This window comes from Apium graveolens, chromosome 7, assembly GCF_009905375.1.
Source record: "Apium graveolens cultivar Ventura chromosome 7, ASM990537v1, whole genome shotgun sequence".
NCBI lineage: Eukaryota > Viridiplantae > Streptophyta > Magnoliopsida > Apiales > Apiaceae > Apium > Apium graveolens.
In genome coordinates, this window is record NC_133653.1 from 180,043,891 (window position 1) to 180,067,606 (window position 23,716).

Sequence of the window (23,716 nt, forward strand, 5' to 3'; positions counted from 1 at the left end):
TGTGCTAAATTCAAAATTATACTATTTAAGTTTACTAACTAAGACTCACGATCCAAAATATTTTTACTTTATTTCTTCTCTAAATATCATTGTATTTTTATATTTATATAAGAATTGTAGTAGTAGATTCGGTCAAAAACCCAATATTTCACCAAATAAAATCTGAAGGAATAATAATTTGAAAAAAATGTTCAAAAAATATTTTAGTTCATGTCCAAATTCTAAGGACAACATATGTTTTCAAGATCGGTATCCTATGTTTTCAGATTTGAACCATGCTTCTATTAGAGATGCTGGGTAGGGGAGGGGCAAATGGGAAAATAAGAAATATGTAGTGGCAGACCAAAGAAATGAGGAGTAAATGAATGGTAATCTCATGGCTGTAGGAGAAGAGGAGCTAGAACAAGTTTACAATAAGGAATAAAAATGGAGGAATAGGTGGGACAAATATATTGGTTAGATCTGAATAAAGTGATTTGTTTTTTAAAAAAATTATTAGTTTGGATTCTCATTTTTCATGTGTCTCTTATCAAAACAAACTTATTTAAGGTAAATATACTATTTTTAATTTCATAATACATTTTAACAATTTCAGATTTCCTCATTGTGATAAATTATCTTATTTCCTAATATTATTGAATACCAAAAAGAAAAAGCATGTCCTCATTGAAGATTAACTCAACATATATATTTTTTCTTCATAACTCCCACATAAATCATCAATCCTCAAACTTACAATTATAGAAAAGTTAGGAGAAGATATATCATACTGAATTCTAGAGTTTGTTTAGTATTGATCCGATTGAATATCAAATTGATAATCATCAAAATTAATAAAACACAAACTAAATAAAAAATATATCATAATTTTCAAAATTAAAATAACAAAATTTGAATTAAAATAATAAATGTTATGAACAAAGACTTTCAAAAAAGTCAGAACTGACCCATGCTTTTAGAGATGGTGAGAGGGGCAAATTGGAAAATGAGGAATGTGTGAGTGGCATCTCCTGGCTAGAACAATCTTTCAGGAGGTACTACATACAACAAGGAATAGAAATTGAGGAATAAGGGTACAAATATATTAAATTTGAATAAAGTGATTTTTTTCTCTAAATTTCATTAGTTTGGATTCTCATTTTTTTTTAAATTTTCATTAGTTTGGATTCTCATTTTAATAAGTAAACTAATTAAAGGTAAATGTACTATTTTTAATTTCTTATTACATTTTAATAATTTAGGATTTCCTCATTATTGTGTATTATCTTTTTTCCTAATATTAGTGAATACCAAAAGAAAAAGGTATCATCCTCATTGAAGATTAACTCAACATATATAATTTTTCTTCATCACTCCCACATATATCAGCAATCCTCAAACTTTCAATTACAACTACTATTTTAATTACAGTGCTCTCCGGCAGAATCAACTGCTTAAGCACACTCTGCGCGGATCCTCCTTGCCAGCTGAATATCCTTTGGCATTATTATCACCCGCTTAGCATGAATTGAACACATGTTGGCATCATGGAATAGGCCTACCAGGTAGGCCTCCGATGCCTCCTGTAGAGCCAGGACTGCATGGCTCTGGAAACGCAAATCACTCTGTAACAACAAATTCACTATTGCAAATTAGAAATAAATTTGGCACATGCGATACACAAAGAAAAGGTTTCTCTTGGGTAAAGTTATTTGAAAAAATATACTAAAAACTAATTAACCTTAATTCCTTGAGTAATTTCACGTACAAGCATCTGGAATGGAAGTTTTAATATCAAAAGCTCAGTAGTCTTCTGATACTTACGGATCTCACTACAAGAAATTACTGTATGATTAGCCTTGGGCAACAACCAGGAAATGATGTTTCAATAATAACATGAATTGATAAATATATACCGAAGGGCAACTGTTCCAGGGCGGTATCTATGTGGCTTCCTATAGGCACCAGTTGTAGGAGCACGCATACGAGCAACCTGTGATGGAGAACCAAACACAGAAATGTTAGGAGAAGATATATCAAGTTAGGAGAAGATAGATCATAATGTATTCTATTATAGGCATTTAATAAGATGTAACCTTGTGTGTGAGTTGCTTTCCAGGAACCTTTCCTTCACTAGATTTACGAGCAGTTTGCTTGGTACCAGCCATCTAAAAATAAAATAAAATGGTTTTCAATCAATACCTTTGATGAATACTATATGACATACATATAATTAGATGGATCAGAATTCCTGGGAAGAACTTTAAACTGTACTTCATATAGAGGAAAAAAATAAAGAGAAATGGTCACTTAATAAATTACTTAGCTATAATTCTTCTTCAAATATTTTGAGGTTTATTATCTTTTTATCACTTCCTAGTGGATGTATATAAAAGTTTGATGAACAAATGGGGAGGGGGAAACTGTTTTTATATATGGGGCAGGGGGATTATGTTTTGATTTAACAGTTACAAGTTGCTAATGATGTGCTTCGTAGTTTCTACATGAATTGACGGCTCTTAAGTGTAGTTTTGTGAGTTCCCCGCCCTCCATAATCAATCTATTGGATGTAGAGTATGCAATATGTAAACAAAGTAAGCTGAACACGATATGTTTTGCATGAAAATCTGCAAATCGGGTTAACTAGATAAAGATACAGAAAGCAATATTTAAAGGAACAGAAAGCAACTACTAAGCTATAAACCAGGGAATAACAAATCCTAGTTTATCTCCAATCTAATCTCCTAAACTCACGCAGCTGACAGAAACTAAGTCTAAGCTGTTAACATAATACATGGACAGCTAGTTAATTAGAAAACAAAATAAACAAATAACTAAAATATGTTTAGATTAAAATTAATCCCAACATACTCCTCCTGAATCTAAACATCATTTAGTTTCTTGATCCCCAGCAAATCTCTCATTTTCTCAAACTTTGCAGCTGCCATTGCCTTTGTCAGGATATCTGCACGTTGTTCGTGTATGCTGACATGTCTTATGATGATCAAGCCCTTTTCGACGCAGTCACGAATGACATGGTATCTCAAGTCGATGTGGTTACTTCTCCCATGGAACACAGGATTCTTAGCAAGGTCTACAGCTGACATGTTGTCGACATAGAGAATGACTGGACCTAGTTTCACATCTGCAATACAGCTCAGTACCCGTTGAAGCCAAATGGCCTGGCACGCAGCAGCAGTAGGGGCCCTAAATTCTGCTTCACAGGAGGACAAGGCGACGCATCGCTGCTTCTGAGACACCCAAGTAAACAGATTCTCGTCAAGATAGAAGGCCATACACTACAAGAAAAAAGGCTAAATTCGACCGAAAAAAATCGGTCGAATTTAGCTTAATTCAACCGTGCGCGGTCGAGTTTAACTAAATTCGACCGATTTTGAATCGGTTGTAATAAAGGGAGTTGAATTTAGGAGTTCGGTCGTATTTAACTAAATTCGACTGGCTAATTATGACCGAATATTTACGACCTCTTAAATTCAACCGAAAAATTCGACCGAGGACAATCGAATTTAATTTTTCACCTAAAATTTATAAATCATGCCCAAATAATTAAATATTTTGAAAAAAAATTAAAAATCCCGTCCAAACAATTAAATTTTTCGAAAAAATTTAAAAAACCCGCCAAAATATTAAATTTTACCGTATATGATCGAAAATTAATTTAAACGTAAATTCAACCGAATTCGATCAATTTAAACTAACAACAGATTTTTGAAAAAACGGCAAAATGCTGCTCAATTCCATTTTATAATTTCAACCTAACCAAATTAGAACATCTTGGAACGTATCATTTCAACAACCAGAATTCTACATAATATTATCTGCAACTAATACAATACAAATTTAAAAAACAGTGTCAACAAACAAATTTAATGGCTCAAAAAATCCGATAATTACTATTACAATATACTAAAACCTATCTCTATTTTTCAGCCAAGCATTGCATCAAACTTCTTGTGTGCACTGACGATTCTGGTGAATCTGCATCCTTGACGCTGCTAGTACTCCCGCAGCTACACACATCAGACAAAACAGATCTAATTATAATTACTCATTCGCCGCTACTCAAACCACCAAGTTTAATGAAGGAAGAGCTTAACATTCTCAAAGTGAAAATATTAATCTCTTTGAAACCTTATTTCTAACAAGATCATAACCTTACAGACTCATCACAAATCTCTTCAGTGTGGTTAAAGCAAATCATTCATCATAGAGCATCTTCAAATATCAATACTATAACATAATCCTCTCTATTATTAACAAGAAATTATTAAAATTTATATATACTATTGAACTGAAAACAAGATAGAAAAATGTTGAACCTACGAGAAAATGCCAAAAATCCAGAGAGATAAAGAGGAAGATGCAAGTCCATAGGGCCTGTATGTTTGATTTAGCATCTTTATATGATTGTGTTAAAAATAGCACCTGTATATACCAGTTTATATATATATAAGTGTTTCTTTATCTGAGAGAAAACAAGATAGATGCACTAGTAAGCGTCTGTTTTATTTCAAAAGAAGAACAGTACAATATAAGAGATTGGTTTAGCTGATAATGGCTAAAAACCAGGGACACAACTGATTCTCCTAACACGACTGAAACACACGATTATTTCTCTGGACTCCTATAAAATCTCTACTACGTGAAGACTAATTCCACAAGCTGATCTCTAGACATGCAGCAGTAACAGGCACGTGCATGTGTAAAAAGAAACTTACATTAAATAAAATAACAAGCTTAAATTAAAAACCCAACAATCACCCTCCTAATTTAAGCTTGTTTGCTTAACTCCTTCACTCCCAGTAGTTTCCGCATTCTCTCAAATTTAACAGTAGTGAGGCTCTTCGTTAACACATCTGCTCGCTGAAACTCCGTGCTGACATGCTTGACAATTATCTCACCCCTTTCAATGCATTCACGGATAAAATGATAGCGGATATCTATGTGTTTGCTACGGCCATGAAACACTGGATTTTTGGCCAAATCGATCGCGGATTTGTTGTCTATGTATATAACCACAGGACTAACAAAATCTCCAGTTATTTGTTTCAACAGGTTCCGTAACCAAATAGCTTGGCACGCAGCCGCTGTTGCTGCCATGAACTCCGCCTCGCAGGATGAGAGAGCAATGCACCGTTGTTTTTGAGATACCCAGGTCACTAAACTTTCATTCAGGTAGAATACCATGCCTCCAGTACTTCTTCTGTCAACAACAAAACCACCCATATCGCTGTCAGAATAACCAGTGAGAATATTGTTTCCACCTTCCTTTGTGTATACCAGGCCAAAATCAATTGTACCCTTTATGTAGCGCAGAATTCTCTTTGCTACATTCATGTGCATCGTGGTGGGCTTTTCCATAAACCTACTCACCATCCCAACCGAAAAAGCAATATCTGGCCTCGTATTTACAAGGTAACGTAACCCACCTACTATACTTTTGAACAGAGTAGAATTCACAGGCTTACCGTTCTCATCCTTTGACATTGATTCCTTAGGATCCATCGGGTATTTGACTGGATTGCAGCCTGCCAATCCTGCTTTCTCTAGAATTTTTTTTGCGTACGCTGCTTGCTTCAATTCTATGTAATCAGCACCTTGCTCGACTTCAATTCCTAAGTAATAGGATAATCTCCCTAGATCACTCATTTCGAATCTGCTGCTCATCTTTGCCTTGAAGTCTTGAATGATTGACACACTTGTACCCGTCACTAGTAAGTCATCCACATATACACCCACGATCAGAAACTCATCTCCCTCCCTTTTGGTGTAAACAGCATGTTCAACAGGACATCTCATGAATCCCAGTTCCTCAAGGCATTTGTTTAATTTCGCATACCATGCCCGGGGCGCTTGTCGTAGCCCATACAAAGCTTTTAACAGCTTGTATACTAAGTGCTCCTGGCCCGCTTTCTTAAACCCTTCCGGTTGAGAGACGTAGACTTCCTCAAGAATCTCCCCGTTGAGGAATGCCGTTTTTACATCAAGATGGTGCACCTCCCAACCATTTTTAGCAGCCAAAGCAAGAAGCAATCTGACGGTTTCAAGTCGAGTTACAGGTGCGAAGATTTCCTCGAAGTCAACCCCATGTTTCTGTACATATCCTTTAGCCACGATTCTAGCCTTGTGTTTCACAATTCTTCCGTTAGCATCCTTCTTCAATTTGAATATCCACTTCAGACCAATAGCCTTATGTCCAGCAGGTAACTCTGTCAACTCCCAAGTTTTATTTTTCTCAACAGCCTCCATCTCTTTCTTCATAGCTTTCCTCCACTCCGTTTCTTTTGCTGCCTGTTCATAGCACACAGGCTCATCCACTCCCATGAGGTACAGTTCTTCGTCAAGCTCTATCTCTTCTGTATTGTCATAAATATCTGTCAATGATCTGTAGTTTCTGGGTTCGCTGCTGGTGGAATCTAGATCAGAGAGTGTCTCAGATGATTGAGAGTTTTCAGTTTCTGTTGTATGTTCATTTGTATTGTCTGAGCTCGCACTTTGAGATGTGAATGTTTCCTCCTCGCTTGTATTCTCGGCTGATTCTGTCACAGATATGTTCTGAACAACAAACATTTCAGGGTGAGTGATCTGCACTTCCTTATGTTTCTCCCACGACCACATTTTAGATTCCTCAAAGACCAAGTCTCGACTTACATGGATTGTGTTTGCCACTGGATCGTACACCCTGTATGCTTTTGTACCTGGCTCTTTGCCGAGATGAATTACAGGCTTACTACGATCATCGAGTTTTTTAGTGTATGCATTTGGAATCTTCATGTGGGCAACACAGCCGAAAACTCGGATATGTCCGATCTGTGGCTTGTAACCTGACCAGGCTTCATATGGAGTAATATCGGACACAGCTCTCGTCGGCAATCTGTTAAGGATATACACAGAATGACGAACTGCCTCACCCCAGAACATAGAGGGTAAGCGTTTCTCCTTTAAAAAGCTTCTAGCCATTTCTACCACAGTTCTATTCCTCCGCTCCACGATTCCATTCTGCTGTGGAGAGAAAGGGGCCGTGAATTGCCTGTTGATTCCAGCTTCCTCACAATAAGACATGAATTGCTTGGACATGAACTCCCCTCCTCTATCAGTTCTCAATGTTTTTATTTTCTTTTCCATACCATCTTCAACTTGTGCTCTGAATCTTTTAAAAACCTCGAAGGCTTCGTCTTTGGTTTTTAACATGAAAACCCACATGGCACGGCTGAAATCATCCACCAATAGAAAAAAGTACTTGTTTCCTGCAGGAGTTGTTGGTGTTATCGGGCCACAGAGGTCACCATATATCAATTCCAAGACTCTTTTTGTACTATAGTTCGACTGTGATGGAAACGGGTTCCTGGTTTGCTTCGACATTAGGCAGCCTGTACATGGTTCTTTAGGCTGATTCACATTTGGCATGCCATATACCATTTTACTTGTGGACATCAGATTCATAGCCCTGAAATTAACATGTCCTAGTCTCGAATGCCAAAGCCACGAAGACTCATCTGACTTAGACAACATGCATTTAGATTTGCTGTTCTCAATAATAATTTTATAGAGCCTATTGTGAGAACGTCTTACTTTCATAAGAAGATTTCCATTCAAGTCTCGAACAAACAGATAGTCACCACGTAAAACAACCTCATTTCCAGATTCAGATAATTGACCGAGGCTAATGATATTACTACGAAGTGTAGGGATATAATATACCTCATTTAAAACACGCTCCTCCCCGTTCTTGCAGTTCAGCACTATGTTTCCCTTCCCTTTGATATGAACTGTTGAACCATCTCCAAATTTGACTTGTCCAGTTATCTTCTCATCCAGTTCTCTGAATTTTGATTTTTGACCCGTCATGTGGTTGCTTGCGCCATTGTCTAAGTACCACAAGTTTGAGTCACCTTTTGCCTTTTCATTTTCAGCAGTGTTCAACTTTGGGGCTATCCTTTCTTCATTCAACATCACACTAGCATTTTCCTCTTCACGCTCTGTTAGCAACAGAGCTGGTTCATCATCTTGAATCTGAGCTATGTTAACCTCCTGTTTTTGATCTCTGTCACGTCGCGGTTTGCGACACTCTGCTGCATAGTGTCCATGTAGTTGACAGTTAAAACATCTGACTCGGCTCTTATCTCGCACCAGTCGATTATTGTCCCTTCCACGATAGTCATTGTTATTTTTAAAACGTTGCCCAGACTCTGATCCTCCCTTGCTCCCTCGCTTGAGCCATTCCTCTCTAGTGAGCAATAACTTGCTCTCCTCGCCTTCTCTTTTCAACCATTCTTCTTCTGTGAGCAGCAACTGCCCTCCACTGACCTCTACTTGGCCACGTATTCTTTCTTCATGTGCCTTAAGCGATCCAACAGCCTCCTCGACCGTCATAGTTTCCAGATTCCCAAACTGTTCAATGGTGGACGCTATTTGTAGAAACTTTGAGGGTACTGCTCTGAGCAATTTTTTCACCACATATTCCTCCTCAATAGTTTCACCTAGGGCTCGTATATTCGTCACCAGGCCATGTAGCTTCATGCAGAAATCATCTAGGGATTCCGTGTCTTTCATGTTCAGCATCTCGAACTCGGTTTTTAGAGTCTGTACCTTCGCTTTCTTTACTCGTTCTGCTCCCAGGCACATGGTTTTTATGGAATCCCAAGCTTCTTTAGCCGTCTGTTTTTCAGCAACGGACAAGAGAATGTCCTCAGGTATGGCTTGATATATCGCAGCGAGTGCGATCTTGTCCATTCTGTCCTCGACCTTCGCCGTGTCGTCTTTTGGCTCCACTGCATCCCAAACACCGTGTGCCTGCATAAACACTTTCATCTTTAAAGACCATGCTGTGTAGTTTCCTCTTGATAGCATGGGATAGCTCAAACTGACTGCACCTTCCTTTACTTTGCTTGTCTCGATCGTAGTCATTCTTGGCATATATTTGGGCATTCACAGGTTGCTAGCTCTGATACCAGAATGTTAAAAATAGCACCTGTATATACCAGTTTATATATATATAAGTGTTTCTTTATCTGAGAGAAAACAAGATAGATGCACTAGTAAGCGTCTGTTTTATTTCAAAAGAAGAACAGTACAATATAAGAGATTGGTTTAGCTGATAATGGCTAAAAACCAGGGACACAACTGATTCTCCTAACACGACTGAAACACACGATTATTTCTCTGGACTCCTATAAAATCTCTACTACGTGAAGACTAATTCCACAAGCTGATCTCTAGACATGCAGCAGTAACAGGCACGTGCATGTGTAAAAAGAAACTTACATTAAATAAAATAACAAGCTTAAATTAAAAACCCAACAGATTGTTTAAGCATAATTCCTTCTGTTTATTGTATCGAAACAAGGAATTTGCACGAGATGCTTTAACTTTTAGATTTGAAATTAAAAAAGAAGAAAATATAAAAACTGAAAACTAAGAAGAGATCTTGTGCGGCTGAGGAAAGGTATGGATGATATTTGTAGAGTTGGTTTAGGGTTTTAAGTGGATGTTTGTTAGAGACTTGGACTAAACTGTGGGTAAAGTGAGCCCAAATCCGTTAAGTGAGCAGACCTCAGTACATCACCATTTTAAAGTATTGGGCTGACTAAATTAAAAATTGAAGAACACTAAATAAAAATTTAATAGAAAATACAGAATACTAAATATAGTTACAGAACGTGTAAAATTTTTACTGGACATGTAATAAAAGATACTAAATATATAAATTTTTGGTGTAGAAAACTAGATAATACAAAAAATAATTGACCATAATACAAAAATAATTATAATCTAGTGTGTAAAAATAATTATGTAGAAAACTAGTAAATAATTTTTTGTTTTCCGAAAAGCACTTGTAAAGAATATATCACACACAAAAATAGTTAAAGAACATTAAAATATATATTTACAGAACACATATTAGCACAAAAAATTTAAAGAACACTCCTTATGAAAATATAAATATTTAAAATAAAAAGAACACGCATAAAAAAATATATAAAAAGTACATGATAAAACTATACATAAGCACTAAAAAAGTTTAGGTGTAAACGTGCCATTAAAGGTGATGAATGTGTGGCCTATCATAATTAGTTACTTAGTTACCGAGTAATATCAGTTACCTATTGAATCTGACCCTACAAAATAATATGTAAATATTTTAACTTCGTTAATCTATATTATATTTAATTATTATTTTTTATAATTTATATTAATAAATTATTAAAATAATAAAATTACAAATGTTATAATCAGTATGTGTATCGCATGGGTTATAGGCTATATATTTATATATATATATTAGTAATATAACCAAACTTTCAGCTCAAAATAATTTTATTTAATTTGTCATTTTAATAGTCAGACATTAGTTTACCAGCAAAGTTAATTAGTGTTAGTCCTCAATTGGTGTTTCGATTTTTTTAAAATATTTTTCAGGGGTCTCACTATGTGGATGTCAATAAATATATATATTGGTGATATAACCAAAGTTTCAGATCAAAATAATTTTATTTGATTTGCCATTTTAATAGTCAAACATCAGTTTGACTATTACAACTAATTAGTGTTTAGTCATGAATTGGTGTTTCGATTTTTTCAAAAATATTTTTCATCGATCCAGCCATATGGATGTCAATAGATATATATAGTAGTGATATAACCAAAATTTTAGATTAAAATAATTTTATTTGGTTTGCCATTTTAACAATCAAACACTAGTTTGACTAGTACACCTATCTAGTTTTTAGTCCGAATTGGTGTTTCGATTTTTTAAAAATATTTTCAGGGATCCAACCGTATGGATGTTAGTAAATATATATATTAATGATATAACCAAAGTTTCAGATCAAAATAATTCTATTTGGTTTGTCATTTTAACAATCAAGTATCAGTTTTACTAGTACAATTAACTAGTGTTTAGTCATGAATTGGTGTTTCAATTTTTTTCAAAAATATTTGTCATCGATCCAACTGTATGGATGTGAATAGATATATATGTTAGTGATATAATCAAAATTTCATATCAAAATAATATTATTTGGTTTACCATTTTAACAGTCAAGCATGAGTTTGACTAGTACAACTAACTAGTGTTTAGTCATGAATTGGTGTTTTAATTTTTTCAAAAATATTTTTCATCGATCCAGCCGTATGGATGTCAATAGATATATATAGTAGTGATATAACCAAAATTTTAGATCAAAATAATTTGGTTTGGTTTGCAATTTTAACAGTCAAACATTAGTTTGACTAGTACACCTAACTAGTTTTTAGTCCCAATAGGTGTTTCGATTTTTACAAATATTTTCAGGGATCCAACCGTATGGATGTCAATATATATATATATATATAAGTGATATAACCAAAGTTTCAGATCAAAATAATTTTATTTGGTTTGTCATTTTAATAATCTAATATCAGTTTGACTAGTACAACTAACTAGTATTTAGTCATGAATTGGTGTTTCGATTTTTTCAAAATTATTTTTCATCGATACAACCATATGGATGTCAATGGATATATATAGTAGTGATATAACCAAAATTTTAGATCAAAATAATTTTATTTGTTTTGCAATTTTAGCAGTCAAACATTAGTTTGACTAGTACTCTTAACTAGTTTTTAGTCCGAATAGGTGTTTTGATTTTTACAAATATTTTCAGGGATCCAACCGTATGGATGTCAATATATATATATATATATATATATATATATTAGTGATATAACCAAAGTTTCAGATCAAAATAATTTTATTTGGTTTGTCATTTTAACACTCTAATATCAGTTTGACTAATACAACTAACTAGTGTGTAGTCATGAATTGGTGTTTCGATTTTTTCAAAAATATTTTTCATCGATCCAACCGTATGGATGTCAGTGGATATATATATATATATATATATATATATATATATTAGTGATATAACCAAAATTTAAGATCCAAATAATTTTATTTGGTTTGTCATTTTAACAGTCAAACATTAGTTTGAGTAGTACAACGAGTTTTTAGTCTGAATTGGTGTTTCAATTTTTTTAAAAAATTATTTTTGAGGGATCCAACCATATGGATGTCAATAAATATATATATATATATATATATATATATATATATATATATTGGTGATATAACCAAAGTTTCGGATCAAAATAATTTTATTTGATTTATCAGTTTAAAAGTCAAGCATTTGTTTGACTAGTACAACTAACTAGCATCAATTTTATTTTTTAAACAAATAAATTTAACTAATTTTTTTTATTTGGATAACTTTTATTCTCTCCCATATTCATAATTTCAAAATAGTTACTAACATTTAAATAAATTTTTTTATTAAAAAAATATAATTTTTTAAAAATCATAAATACAACTGAATTCCATTGAAATATAACTTCGAAAAGGGCGGGAAATTTCCCTCACTTTGTTTTTGAAAATTTTAAAAGTGTGGGTAAATTTCCTGCCATTTTTAAATATAAAATTTGACTAAAATTGGTTGAATTTAGGAGTGCCAAATAAATAGTTTTGGGGGAAATTCCCTTCATTTTTTTTATTGGGGCTAAATTCGACCGAAATTCTTTTTGGTCGAATTTAGGGGCAAAATTCGACCGGTTTAATTTCGACCATTTTAATTTCAACCGTTTTCAGTTAAAACTGATTATAAATACGACTGTTTAAATACGACCATTTGAATTCGACCGAGGCCGGTCGAATTTAGCCGTGTCCAAAGAATTCGACCGCATGCGGTCGAATTTAATCCCGGTCGAATTTAAATCAGTTGTATTTAACCTTGTTTTCTTGTAGTGATACCTCCTGTGCTTTTTCTGTCGTCCAAGCTCCCTGCCAAATCACTGTCTGAAAAACCTTTTAAAATATAATTTCCGTGGCCTTTCGTATACAGGAGTCCATAGTGTATCGTCCCTTTGACATAACAACAAATTCGTTTTACCGCATTTAAGTGCAACTCGGTTGGTCTCTCCATATATCGACTGACTATACCAACTGCAAAAGCGATATCTGGGCGTGTGTGCACTAGATATCGCAATCCGCCAACTATACTCTTAAAAGTTGTGGAATTCACAGCTTGTCCTTCCTTGTCAGCATGTATCTGCAGGCTGTGATCCATAGGAAATTTGACTGCATTATATTCGGCCAATCCTGCATTCTCGAGAACTTTCTTGGCATAGCTGGACTGCTTGACTTCGATGAACCCACGGTTTTGAGACACCTCCAAATGTCCCTTCGAACAAGCTGTTTAGAAACGCAGACTTGACGTCGAGGTGATGTACCTCCCAGTCGTGTTTTGCTGCTAGAGCCAGAAGTAGACGGACTGTTTCCAGCCTCGTCACAAGGGCAAAAGCCTCATCATAATCCACACCATGTTTCTGAACGTATCCTTTTGCTACGAGTCGGGCTTTGTGCTTTGTCACCTCACCGTTCTAATCCTTTTTTACTTTGAAAATCCCCTTAAGATCAATAGCCTTGTGTCCTTTAGGAAGTGTAGTCAGTTCCCATGTTTTATTTTTTTCGATGGAGGACATTTCTTTTTCCATGGCTTCTTTCCATACTTTGTCTGTAATTGCTTGTTCAAAACACACTGGCTCATCAATTCCCATCAAGAATAATTCCTCCTCGAGTTCAATCTCTGCAGAATCTGCATATACATCAGCCAGAGAGCGAAAACAGAGTGGCTGTTCACTGAGTTCGCTGGCATCACTGGGCTGCGTGAGTGGGCTACTAGGAGTTCCAGTAATGTTGTTCTGAGGAACTGCAGGTGTAGTCGGTTCCTCCGTGACTTCCTGTGCTGGATCATCAAATAAATTATCACTGTATCCTGCAACTGTTAGCTGTTCAGATGAGTCTCTAGCAGTGTCTGCATTCCTTGTCCAATCCCAGCCTTTCTTTTCATCAAAAACGACGTCTCTACTGATGTGTACAGTGCCAGAGTCTGGGTCGAATAGTCTGTATGCTTTTGTTCCTGGTTCTCGACCAAGATGGACCAATTCTTTGCTTCTTCCATCGAGCTTTTTAGTGTACGGAGCAGGTATCTTCATGTATGCCAGGCAGCCAAATATTTTTAAATGTTCCACACTTGGTTTTGTCTCGAACCATGCCTCATGAGGTGTGATTTCGGACAGAGATCTAGTTGGCAATTTATTAAGAACATAAACAGCATACCGAACAGCTTCCCCCCAATATTGTGTTGGCATGTTTCTTTCATTCAACATACTTCTTGCCATGGCAATCACCGTGCGATTACGGCGCTCTACTACACCGTTTTGTTGAGGTGTATAGGGCGCTGTAAAATGATTAGAATACCCTGTTCCTCACAGAAAAATTGGAAATCTTTGGAGCAGAATTCACCCCCATGATGTGTTCGCGGGACTTGTATACCCTGTTTTTCACCATTCTCAACAAGCAGTTTAAATTTCTTAAAATATGTTAAGGCCTCATCTTTTGTTTTGAGCATATAGACCCACATCATACGGGTATGATCATCTACCAACAACATAAAATAACGATTTCCTACCGGAGTGGGGGGAGACAGTGGTCCACAAAGGTCTAAATGAATCAGTTCTAATTTAATTTTTGCAAAGAAATTTGCTTGAGATGGAAAAGGCTTATGTGACTGTTTCGACATGAGGCATCCACTGCAGATTTCCCCAGGGTGTTTGATAGAGGGCAGGCCGTGTGCCATCCGGTTCTTTGACATTATGTGCAGAGCTTTGAAATTAACATGACCGAGACGTTGATGCCACAACCAAGCTTTCTCTTTGTCTTTCGTTAACAGGCAGGTCTGTTGTGCTTCCTCGATGTATATTTTGTACAGCCTGTTCCTAGATCTCTGAACCTGCATAAGTAATCGACCACAACTTTCATATACCCAGATATGATTACCATCCAGAACGACTCTGTTTCCTTCCTCTGAAAGTTGTCCCAAACTAATAATGTTACTTCACAGATTGGGAATGTAGTAAATACCGTTCAGAACTCTAGTTTCTCCATTCTTACATGCTATTCTGATAGACCCTTTCCCCTCTATTTTTACCACTGACCCGTCTCCAAATTTTACCTCACCTCTTGCTGTCCTGTCCAGCTTCTCAAATTTGTCTCGTCTGCTAGTCATATGATTACTGGCACCATTGTCAAGGTACCAGGTGTGTTCTTCAGTCTCTTTGTCATTTGTTGCTCCTTTGTCTTCAGTAAAAGCAATTTCTGCATTTATTTTATTCTCACAAAATACCATCAACAACGCAGGTTCGCTGTCACGTACCTGCGTTAGGTTCGCTTCGCCCCTTTGTTGTTTGTTTCGCCCAGTTTTGCGACACTCAGCTGTAAAGTGCCCGTAGCCACCACAACCAAAACATTTTACCTGGCTTCTATCTCGAACAAATCGGTTGTCTCTTATCCAGCTTTCTCCTCCTCCATGTGAGACGTTTTTTCCCGATCTCCTCAACCACTCTTCTCTAGTAAGTAATAACTTGCCTTCAACGTTTTCCTTTCTTTGCCACTCTTCCTCAGTCAACAATAGCTGTTGTCCCTCGTTACTTTCTGTAGGCCCTTTCAGTCGCTCTTCATGGGCCCGAAGAGATCCAACCACTTCCTCCACTGACATTGTATCCAACTTCCCAAATTGCTCTATGGCTGAGGCTATTTGTAAGAAATTGGTTGGAACAACCCTTAATAGTTTCTTCACGATATATTCCTCTCTGATTGCTTCTCCTAATGCCCTGATATTTGTGACCAAACCATTTAGTCTCATATAAAAATCGTCCAGCTTTTCAGTGACTCAAACTCAATTTTAAGCGTCTGAACCTTAGCTTTCTTCACCTTATCCGCTCCCAAACACATTGTTTTGATCGACTCCCAAGCTTCCTTTGAGGTTTTCTTTTCTGCAACTGCCAGTAATATGTTGTCTGAAATCCCCTGATAAATCATGGCTAGCGCTCATTTGTCTATCTTTTCCTCAGGTACCGTCTTTGGATCCTTGAGTTCGATTGATTCCCCAATCGCATGCGCCTGCATAAGTACTTTCATCTTTATTGCCCAGGTGGTGTAGTTTAATTTTATAAGCATTGGAATACTCAGCCTGATGGAGCCTTCTCTGGTCTTGTTAGCCTCCATCATATGTGACCTCAATACGTGGTGAATGCAGCTCTGATACCAGATATTGGATGTAGAGTATGCAATATGTAAACACAGTAAGCTGAACACGATATGTTTTGCATGGAAAATCTGCAAATCGGGTTAACTAGATAAAGATACAGAAAGCAATATTTAAAGGAATAGAAAACAACTACTAAGCTATAAACCATGGAATAACAAATACTAGTTTATCTCCAATCTAATCTCCTAAACTCACGCAGCTGACAGAATCTAAGTCTAAGATGTTAACGTAATACATGGACAGCTAGTTATTCAGAAAACAAAATAAACAAATAACTAAAATATGTTTAGATTGAAATTAATCCTAACACAATCTTAAAGATAGGTGCGGATCATAAATCCTACTCAACGTGTTCTTATTGGAGTGTTCAAAAATATGTGGATCGGGGATCTTTCATAGATAAAATGGTAATAATTCTAAAATTAATAAAAATCAAGATGATTGTGTGCAAAATATGCAAAGATTTAAAAAGAATATTTTAATTTCTAAAAATAAGAGTAGATTTTTACAAATGGGCTTACTAATAACTAGACTAAATTCACCAGAGTAATCACACTCGACCAATAAATTTTGATTATAAAATCCGGTACAAATTATGTAAAAACTTTTTTGGTTATTACATATATCACTGGAATTTAACATCATTTAACAATAAATGAGTAAATTTTGGTTATTACATATATCACTTGAATTTAACATCATTTAACAATAAATGAGTAAATTTTTTAAAAACATTTACTATATACGTACAACATTTGCATAACATTTCATAATTTATGAAAAAGTTGCAAAAATTTCTATGAAAGTCTCATATTTTCTTATTGCTATGCTCAACAAATACATAACTAGAGTTCAAACTGGTGTGTGTTAAACAATAGTTATGCATGTGTTGAATTCATATCATATATAATTTTAAATTGGTATTATTAATAAAATCAAAATAAATTAACAATATTTTATAATTTTTGTACTTAATATTGTTTGGGTGAACTGATAACGAAAATTGAAAAGTATATAATATTAATTTAACAAAATTTTAGTAATGACTAAGTACACTTCTATATTAAAGAAATAAAATTTTGGTTTTTTGAAGAAAAATAAAATATCATATTATGTGCCCTAATTTAATACTGGCGAATGAGAAGGATATTGAAGAAATAAATTACATTTATTTATTAAAATTTAAGTTATTAGTGAATAAATGATGTTTAACCCGGGTTATATAAGTAGAATCAAAAAAATTGTAATCTTGTACTTATGAATTTTGTATTTGATCTTGGACCTATATATTCATATATATATATATATATATATATATAGGTGCATGCAAACTGTCTTTAACTACAAAATTACAAAAAAAAAAACTCATAGAAAACTTTGGTTAACACATATATAACTTAAATTAAAATACAATTACATATATTAACAACAATTAATTTTAAATATTCATAAAAAGTACATGTAAATTCATATATAATAAAGTTCTAATATGGTACAAAGACTATAATCTTACTATATGATACGGGGCTTAGTAGTTACATTTGCAAATCAAAGGGCTTAGTAGTTACATTTACAAATCAAATCAAACTCATCGAGCTGCAAACAAGTCAAGTTCTTTCTGAACCGAGCCGAGGTTAATTATTTTTAAAAAAATGAAACGAGATGATCAGAGTTTAACGACCGAAAGAATAGTAATGTTCAATATTGATTAATAAACTTTTTCTTATAATGATATAAACATTATCGATCTACACTTGTTTCTTAAATCTATATATATTTATGTTTGACGTTGAGGTTTAAGAAGATGTCCAATTTTATTTTACACTATTTAGAAAATGCTAATTTTAGAAATCGTACATTACCTTTTAATATATAGATGTCAAAATTTTATTATGTTCTAATATTTTACTAAAATCGGGTGTATGTAAATTACAGGTTATTTAATGATGTTCATGAAATTATGAAAAAATTGGAGACAAATAAATCATGATTACAATGTTTGATAGTTCTCTTATGAAAAAATTAAGCGTTAAATTTTGAAATATGAACGACATTTCCATAATAATTAAATTATTAATAAACGACGAGAAAAATATATTTATAAATATATTAGTGATTAGTAATAATTTATCATTTGTAATATATATCATTACAAATAATTTATTATAACAAAATTTTAACTGAGTTCAAGCTGATTCTGAGCTAAATTATTACCGAAACCGGACTGAGTCCAAGCGATTTCGAGTTTAACGAACCGAGTACTAGTTTAAAAGAAAAAAGCTCGGCTTCACTCTTTTACTCATCCGAACTCATTTTCATGTTTAAGATCGTTTGAACTGAGTTCACTTAAACGAGCCGATCTCCAGTATTGTTCATAATAACTCAAGTTTTTATTTGTAGCCCTACTCATGAATAACTGTGGTATCAAGTTTTTCTTTTGTTGAGGTGGTTAGTGTGTGTGAGCAAATCTTTACAAATTGACATTTGATTGCATCATCAATATTGTGCTAAATTTAAAATTAAACTATTTAAGTTTACTAACTAAGACTCACGATCCAAAATATTTTTACTTTATTTCTTCTATAAATATTATTGTATTTTTATATTTATAAAAGACTGGTAGTAGTAGACTCGGTCAAAAACCCAATATTTCACCAAATAAAATCTGAAGGAATAATAATTTGAAAAGAATGTTCAAAAAATATTTTAGTTCATGTCCAAATTCTAAAGACAACATATGTTTTCAAGATCGGCATCCTATGTTTTCAGATTTGAACCAAGCTTCTATTAGAGATGCTGGGGTAGGGGAGGGGCAAATATGAAAATAAGAAATATGTAGTGGCAGACCAAAGAAAGGAGGAGTAAATGAATGGTAATCTCATGCGCGTAGGAGAAGAGGAGCTAGAACAAGCTTACAATAAGGAATAAAAATGGAGGAATAGGTGGGACAAATATATTGATTAGATGTGAATAAAGTGATTTGTTTTAAAAAAAAATTATTAGTTTGGATTCTCATTTTTCATGTGTCTCTTATCAAAACAAATTTATTTAAGGTAAATATACTATTTTTAATTTCATAATACATTTTAACAATTTCAGATTTCCTCATTGTGATAAATTATCTTCTTTCCAAATATTATTGAATACCAAAAAGAAAAAGCATGTCCTCATTGAAGATTAACTCAACATATATATATTTTCGTTCATAACTCCCACATAAATCATCAATTCTCAAACTTACAATTATTGAAAAGTTAGGAGAAGATATATCATACTGAATTCTAGAGTTTGTTTAGTATTGATCCGATTGAATATCAAATTGATAATCATCAAACTTAATAAAACACAAACTAAATAAACAATATATCATAATTTTCAAAATTAAAATAACAAAATTTGAATTAAAATAATAAATGTTATGAACAAAGACTATCAAAAAAGTCAGAATTGACCCATACTTTTAGAGATGGTGAGAGGGGCAAATTGGAAAATGAGGAATGTGTGAGTGGCATCTCTTGGCTATAACAATCTTTCACGAGGTAATACATACAACAAGGAATAGAAATTGAGGAATAAGGGTACAAATATATTAAATTTGAATAAAGTAATTTCTTTCACTAAATTTCATTAGTTTGGATTCTCATTTTTTTCTAAATTTTCATTAGTTTGGATTCTTATTTTAATAAGTAAACTAATTAAAGGTAAATGTACTATTTTTAATTTCTTATTACATTTTAATAATTTAGAATTTCCTCATTATTGTGAATTATCTTCTTTCCTAATATTAGTGAATACCAAAAGAAAAAGGTATCATCCTCATTGAAGATTAACTCAACATATATAATTTTTCTTCATCACTCCCACATATATCAGCAATCCTCAAACTTACAATTACAACTACTATTTTAATTACACTGCTCTCCGGCAGAATCAACTGCTTAAGCACACTCTCCGCGGATCCTCCTTGCCAGCTGAATGTCCTTTGGCATTATTGTCACCTGCTTAGCATGAATTGAACATAAGTTGGCATCATGGAATAGGCCTACCAGGTAGGCCTCCGATGCCTCCTGTAGAGCCAGGACTGCATGACTCTGGAAACGCAAATCACTCTCTAACAACAAATTCACTATTGCAAATTAGAAATAAATTTGGCACATGCCATGAACAAAGATAAGGTTTCTCTTGGGTAAAGTTATTTGAAAAAATATACTAAAAACTAATTAACCTTAATTCCTTGAGCAATTTCACGTACAAGCCTCTAGAATGGAAGTTTTAATATCAAAAGCTCAGTAGTCTTCTGATACTTACGGATCTCACTACAAGAAATTACTGTATGATTAGCCTTGGGCAACAACCAGGAAATGATGTTTCAATAATAACATGAATTGATAAATATATACCGAAGGGCAACTATTCCAGGGCGGTATCTATGTGGCTTCCTATAGGCACCAGTTGTTGGAGCACGCATACGAGCAACCTGTGATGGAGAACAAAACACAGAAATGTTAGGAGAAGATATATCAAGTTAGGAGAAGATAGATCATAATGTATTCTATTATAGGCATTTAATAAGATGTAACCTTGTTTGTGAGCTGCTTTCCAAGAACCTTTCCTCCACTAGATACTACAAGAAATTTGCAATCACACAACACCTATGAAACAACGGTTGACAAAAAAACTGTTGCCCCATATTCGTAGACAACTGTGAATTTCCTTTCCTTGAAAAACTGTTGTTGGAGTACATGTAGAACAACAGTTATAGCTATTTTTTGAAAGACTTGTACCTCTGGCATCCTCTTACCGAGATAGACAACATTTCGGATTCTGCACTGTTGTCATAAATCTTTCACATAACAATCAAAAACCGTTGTTAATAAGCTAACTTATGGTAGTGTGAGACTACAGTTTTTGGCCTTACGTTGTGTAATTTAGACAAGTGTTTATTATAACCCTTATCTTATTGAACATCAAACAATGGTTTTTACATACCATTATTAAAAGGAAAGCTCATAAACAATGGTTATTACTAGTGTTATGTAAATGAAGTTCAAACAACAGGTCTTGTATCTTGTTGTCTGAACACCTTATTTAGATGATTGTTTTACACATTGTGACAGTAACCATTGTCTGTTGAGTAATGGTAAAAAAAAAGATTTGACTTGCATATATGCAAGTCCCCACAAAACAAATTCAAAAACATTTAACCAAGAAATTTCCAAACCATGAATCATTCAACCAACAAACTAACAATCAAAAAATCATGAGCCAAATCAAAAACCAAAAATACTACCTCAAATGGACGAGTTCAACTATTAAACTAAAAGTTTGGCGATAAATAGATACAAATCAAAGTGTACTCTTTTTATAGTAATACAAAGCTACAAAATGCAACCTCCATTTCATGGAGACCGCATTTTGCAGCTCTTGCATTACTATAAAGAGAGTATACCTGGACACGTATACATTCATCAACAAACTAAATATTTTTACAAATTTACAAGTTCATCTATGATTTGAAAAATATACAAATTAATCACAATGCCATAATACTACAAGTCCAGTGAAGAGCCTCCAGTAATTGGTGTGAGGTAATTATCATCATCATTGGTTGTGCAGAAATCTTAATGATTGATTGTGATTCCTGGATTAATGTCGACTATTTTCTTAAGTAACTGGGCCATGTTCTCGCGCACCTTCCTCTTTGCTCATCTGCAGCTTGTCCTGGTCTTCCAACAGTTTTTCTTTAGCCAGTTTCTTGAGCTTAACCTCAAGATCTTTACTCATCTTCCTCTTGTACATTTTCAGCAAATGTAATAAACTCTTCTATAATTGGTTTCTCTCCCTCTCCCTGAAAATGTAAATAGGATAATGTTGTAGCTGAATGTCTGGATATAAACGTAAACAACCTCAATAAAACAGTTAATGAACCTGAATAGTAAATCATAAAATCCCTTAATAAAATTAGCTCATGCAATTAAGAAAAACAGTATTCAAATTTACAAGCAACATTTTTGCATTAGTGATTTCTTTTGGAAAAAATCTTAAACATATAATAACCAAACACATAACAGAACAAAATCTTGCTTATAAAGAGTGTCTACAATATTTGCTTCCTTGGAGATTAGAAATAATTAATACTAGAATTTTACAGTTAATATTGGTAGGTACATATAAAGCAATAGAGTCCTAATAACTCACAAGTGGTTGTATAAAGCAATTGGTAGGTATATACAAAGTTAGGATGGAAACAATAGTTTAAACTAAGTGGTTTTACATATCTAACTATTATGTTATTAATAGGATTTCTTAAACATGTTCTTCAACCACATATACAAGCCTATTCCTCTAGCATACAACCTGGTTCTAGCAATGTTATGGCGTCACCCGGAGAACGTTGAACTAGATGAAGTAAAAGTTGTGCACTACTGTGCTGCTGTAAGCTCTTTTCTGCAATAAAGTATATCTCGAATAATGAATATAACTAAACTGTCTGCCCTAAAACTTTGACCTATTTGGTTTAACTTGCAAATATAGGGATCAAAGCCATGGAGGTACACTGGCAAAGAAGCTAACATGGACAGAGAAGACATCAAAATGTTAGTTTCCAAATGGTGGGATATTTACAATGACGAGTCACTAGATTTTAAGGCTGAGAACTCTGCCCAAGAGGGAGAGAACTGCTCGAGATCATCTGTAATGGCTTCCATCCAAGAACATGCAATTTCTTATGTCCCTGCACAATTGGCTGCTTAAGGATCTGGATAATGTAGCTAAATCTTGAGTGTGTGTTGGTGAACTCATAATACTAGGATTTTTTAAGACTACTGGCTAGTACTTACGCTAAGATATTTGTTTTTCAGCGTGAAGCTTGACAAAGTATATATACGTCCTCAATAACGTAAACCATGTACAATTATTAGCATTGAAATCAATAAACCCTATATTTTATTCCAATTGATATACAACTACTTTCAATAAGAATAATAAAAATCTCATCAGTTACAGGACCACAACTTCAGGATATATGCAAGTAGTAAACACATCAAAACTTATTATATCACTAAGAAGTAAGAATGACTTCTCTTCGTATGCTTCTCAAGTACAAACTAAAGACCAGGCATACAAATTCTGTAATTTAAAAACTAATACATAATAGAAAGGCTGGTTCACAAGTTTATAAAGGCAAGGTAATTGTGATAATCTTAAATATCTCCTCACACATACTACAGAAAATTAGGAAATTAATACTTTGTCACTAGCTTACTATCACTATTTTGAAATTTTCATAATACTCAACGTGTTAAAATGCCTGCAAAAGTACCTAAATCAGTCGATCAATATTCATATTGACATAATAAATACTGAAGGCATTAATTATGATTCATAAAAGGAAGTAGTTATATGTTCTGATACTCTAAACTTGACTAGCTTAAGGTCATAATTCTTTATATCTGTAATTGCACAACTGCCACCAACTTGTATTAGATGTAATATGAGTAAAGGCAACTCATCGTTTAAGCTACTTTTTCTATAGAGAGATATCCCTAGCATGCTCAAATTATGTGGCAAATCAT

The 23,716-nt window shown here is 34.0% G+C and overlaps 2 protein-coding genes and 1 long non-coding RNA gene across 3 annotated transcripts; 1 reads left to right on the plus strand and 2 right to left on the minus strand.

Annotated features, from left to right (window-relative positions):
• Positions 1-1,433: 1,433 nt before the first annotated feature.
• On the minus strand, positions 1,434-2,147 carry LOC141675147 (histone H3.3-like). Its single transcript, XM_074481868.1, has 4 exons — positions 2,076-2,147; positions 1,896-1,972; positions 1,721-1,811; positions 1,434-1,604 (listed from the first exon to the last, which is right to left on the minus strand). The coding sequence occupies exons 1-4, from the start codon at positions 2,145-2,147 to the stop codon at positions 1,434-1,436; spliced, it is 411 nt and encodes a 136-aa protein (XP_074337969.1).
• Positions 2,148-3,970: 1,823 nt separating this feature from the next.
• Positions 3,971-4,405, minus strand: LOC141672595 (uncharacterized). Its single transcript, XR_012555607.1, has 2 exons — positions 4,155-4,405; positions 3,971-4,010 (listed from the first exon to the last, which is right to left on the minus strand). It is a non-coding gene; the product is annotated as an uncharacterized LOC141672595 (long non-coding RNA).
• Positions 4,406-22,454: 18,049 nt separating this feature from the next.
• LOC141674225 (galactinol synthase 1-like) lies at positions 22,455-22,895 on the plus strand. The gene is made up of 2 exons (XM_074480945.1): positions 22,455-22,577; positions 22,677-22,895. The coding sequence occupies exons 1-2, from the start codon at positions 22,455-22,457 to the stop codon at positions 22,893-22,895; spliced, it is 342 nt and encodes a 113-aa protein (XP_074337046.1).
• The last annotated feature ends 821 nt before the right edge of the window (positions 22,896-23,716 follow it).

Excerpts from the sequence above, each read along its gene's own strand:
- LOC141675147 (XM_074481868.1), bottom strand. The coding sequence starts at position 2,147 with ATGGCTGGTACCAAGCAAACTGCTCGTAAATCTAGTGAAGGAAAGGTT. Across the intron at positions 1,812-1,895 it reads CCTGGAACAGTTGCCCTTCG|TGAGATCCGTAAGTATCAGA; the intron begins GTATATATTTAT and ends AATTTCTTGTAG. Across the intron at positions 1,605-1,720 it reads AAATTACTCAAGGAATTAAG|AGTGATTTGCGTTTCCAGAG; the intron begins GTTAATTAGTTT and ends TTGTTGTTACAG.
- LOC141674225 (XM_074480945.1), top strand. The coding sequence starts at position 22,455 with ATGTTCTTCAACCACATATACAAGCCTATTCCTCTAGCATACAACCTG. Across the intron at positions 22,578-22,676 it reads TTGTGCACTACTGTGCTGCT|GGATCAAAGCCATGGAGGTA; the intron begins GTAAGCTCTTTT and ends TTGCAAATATAG.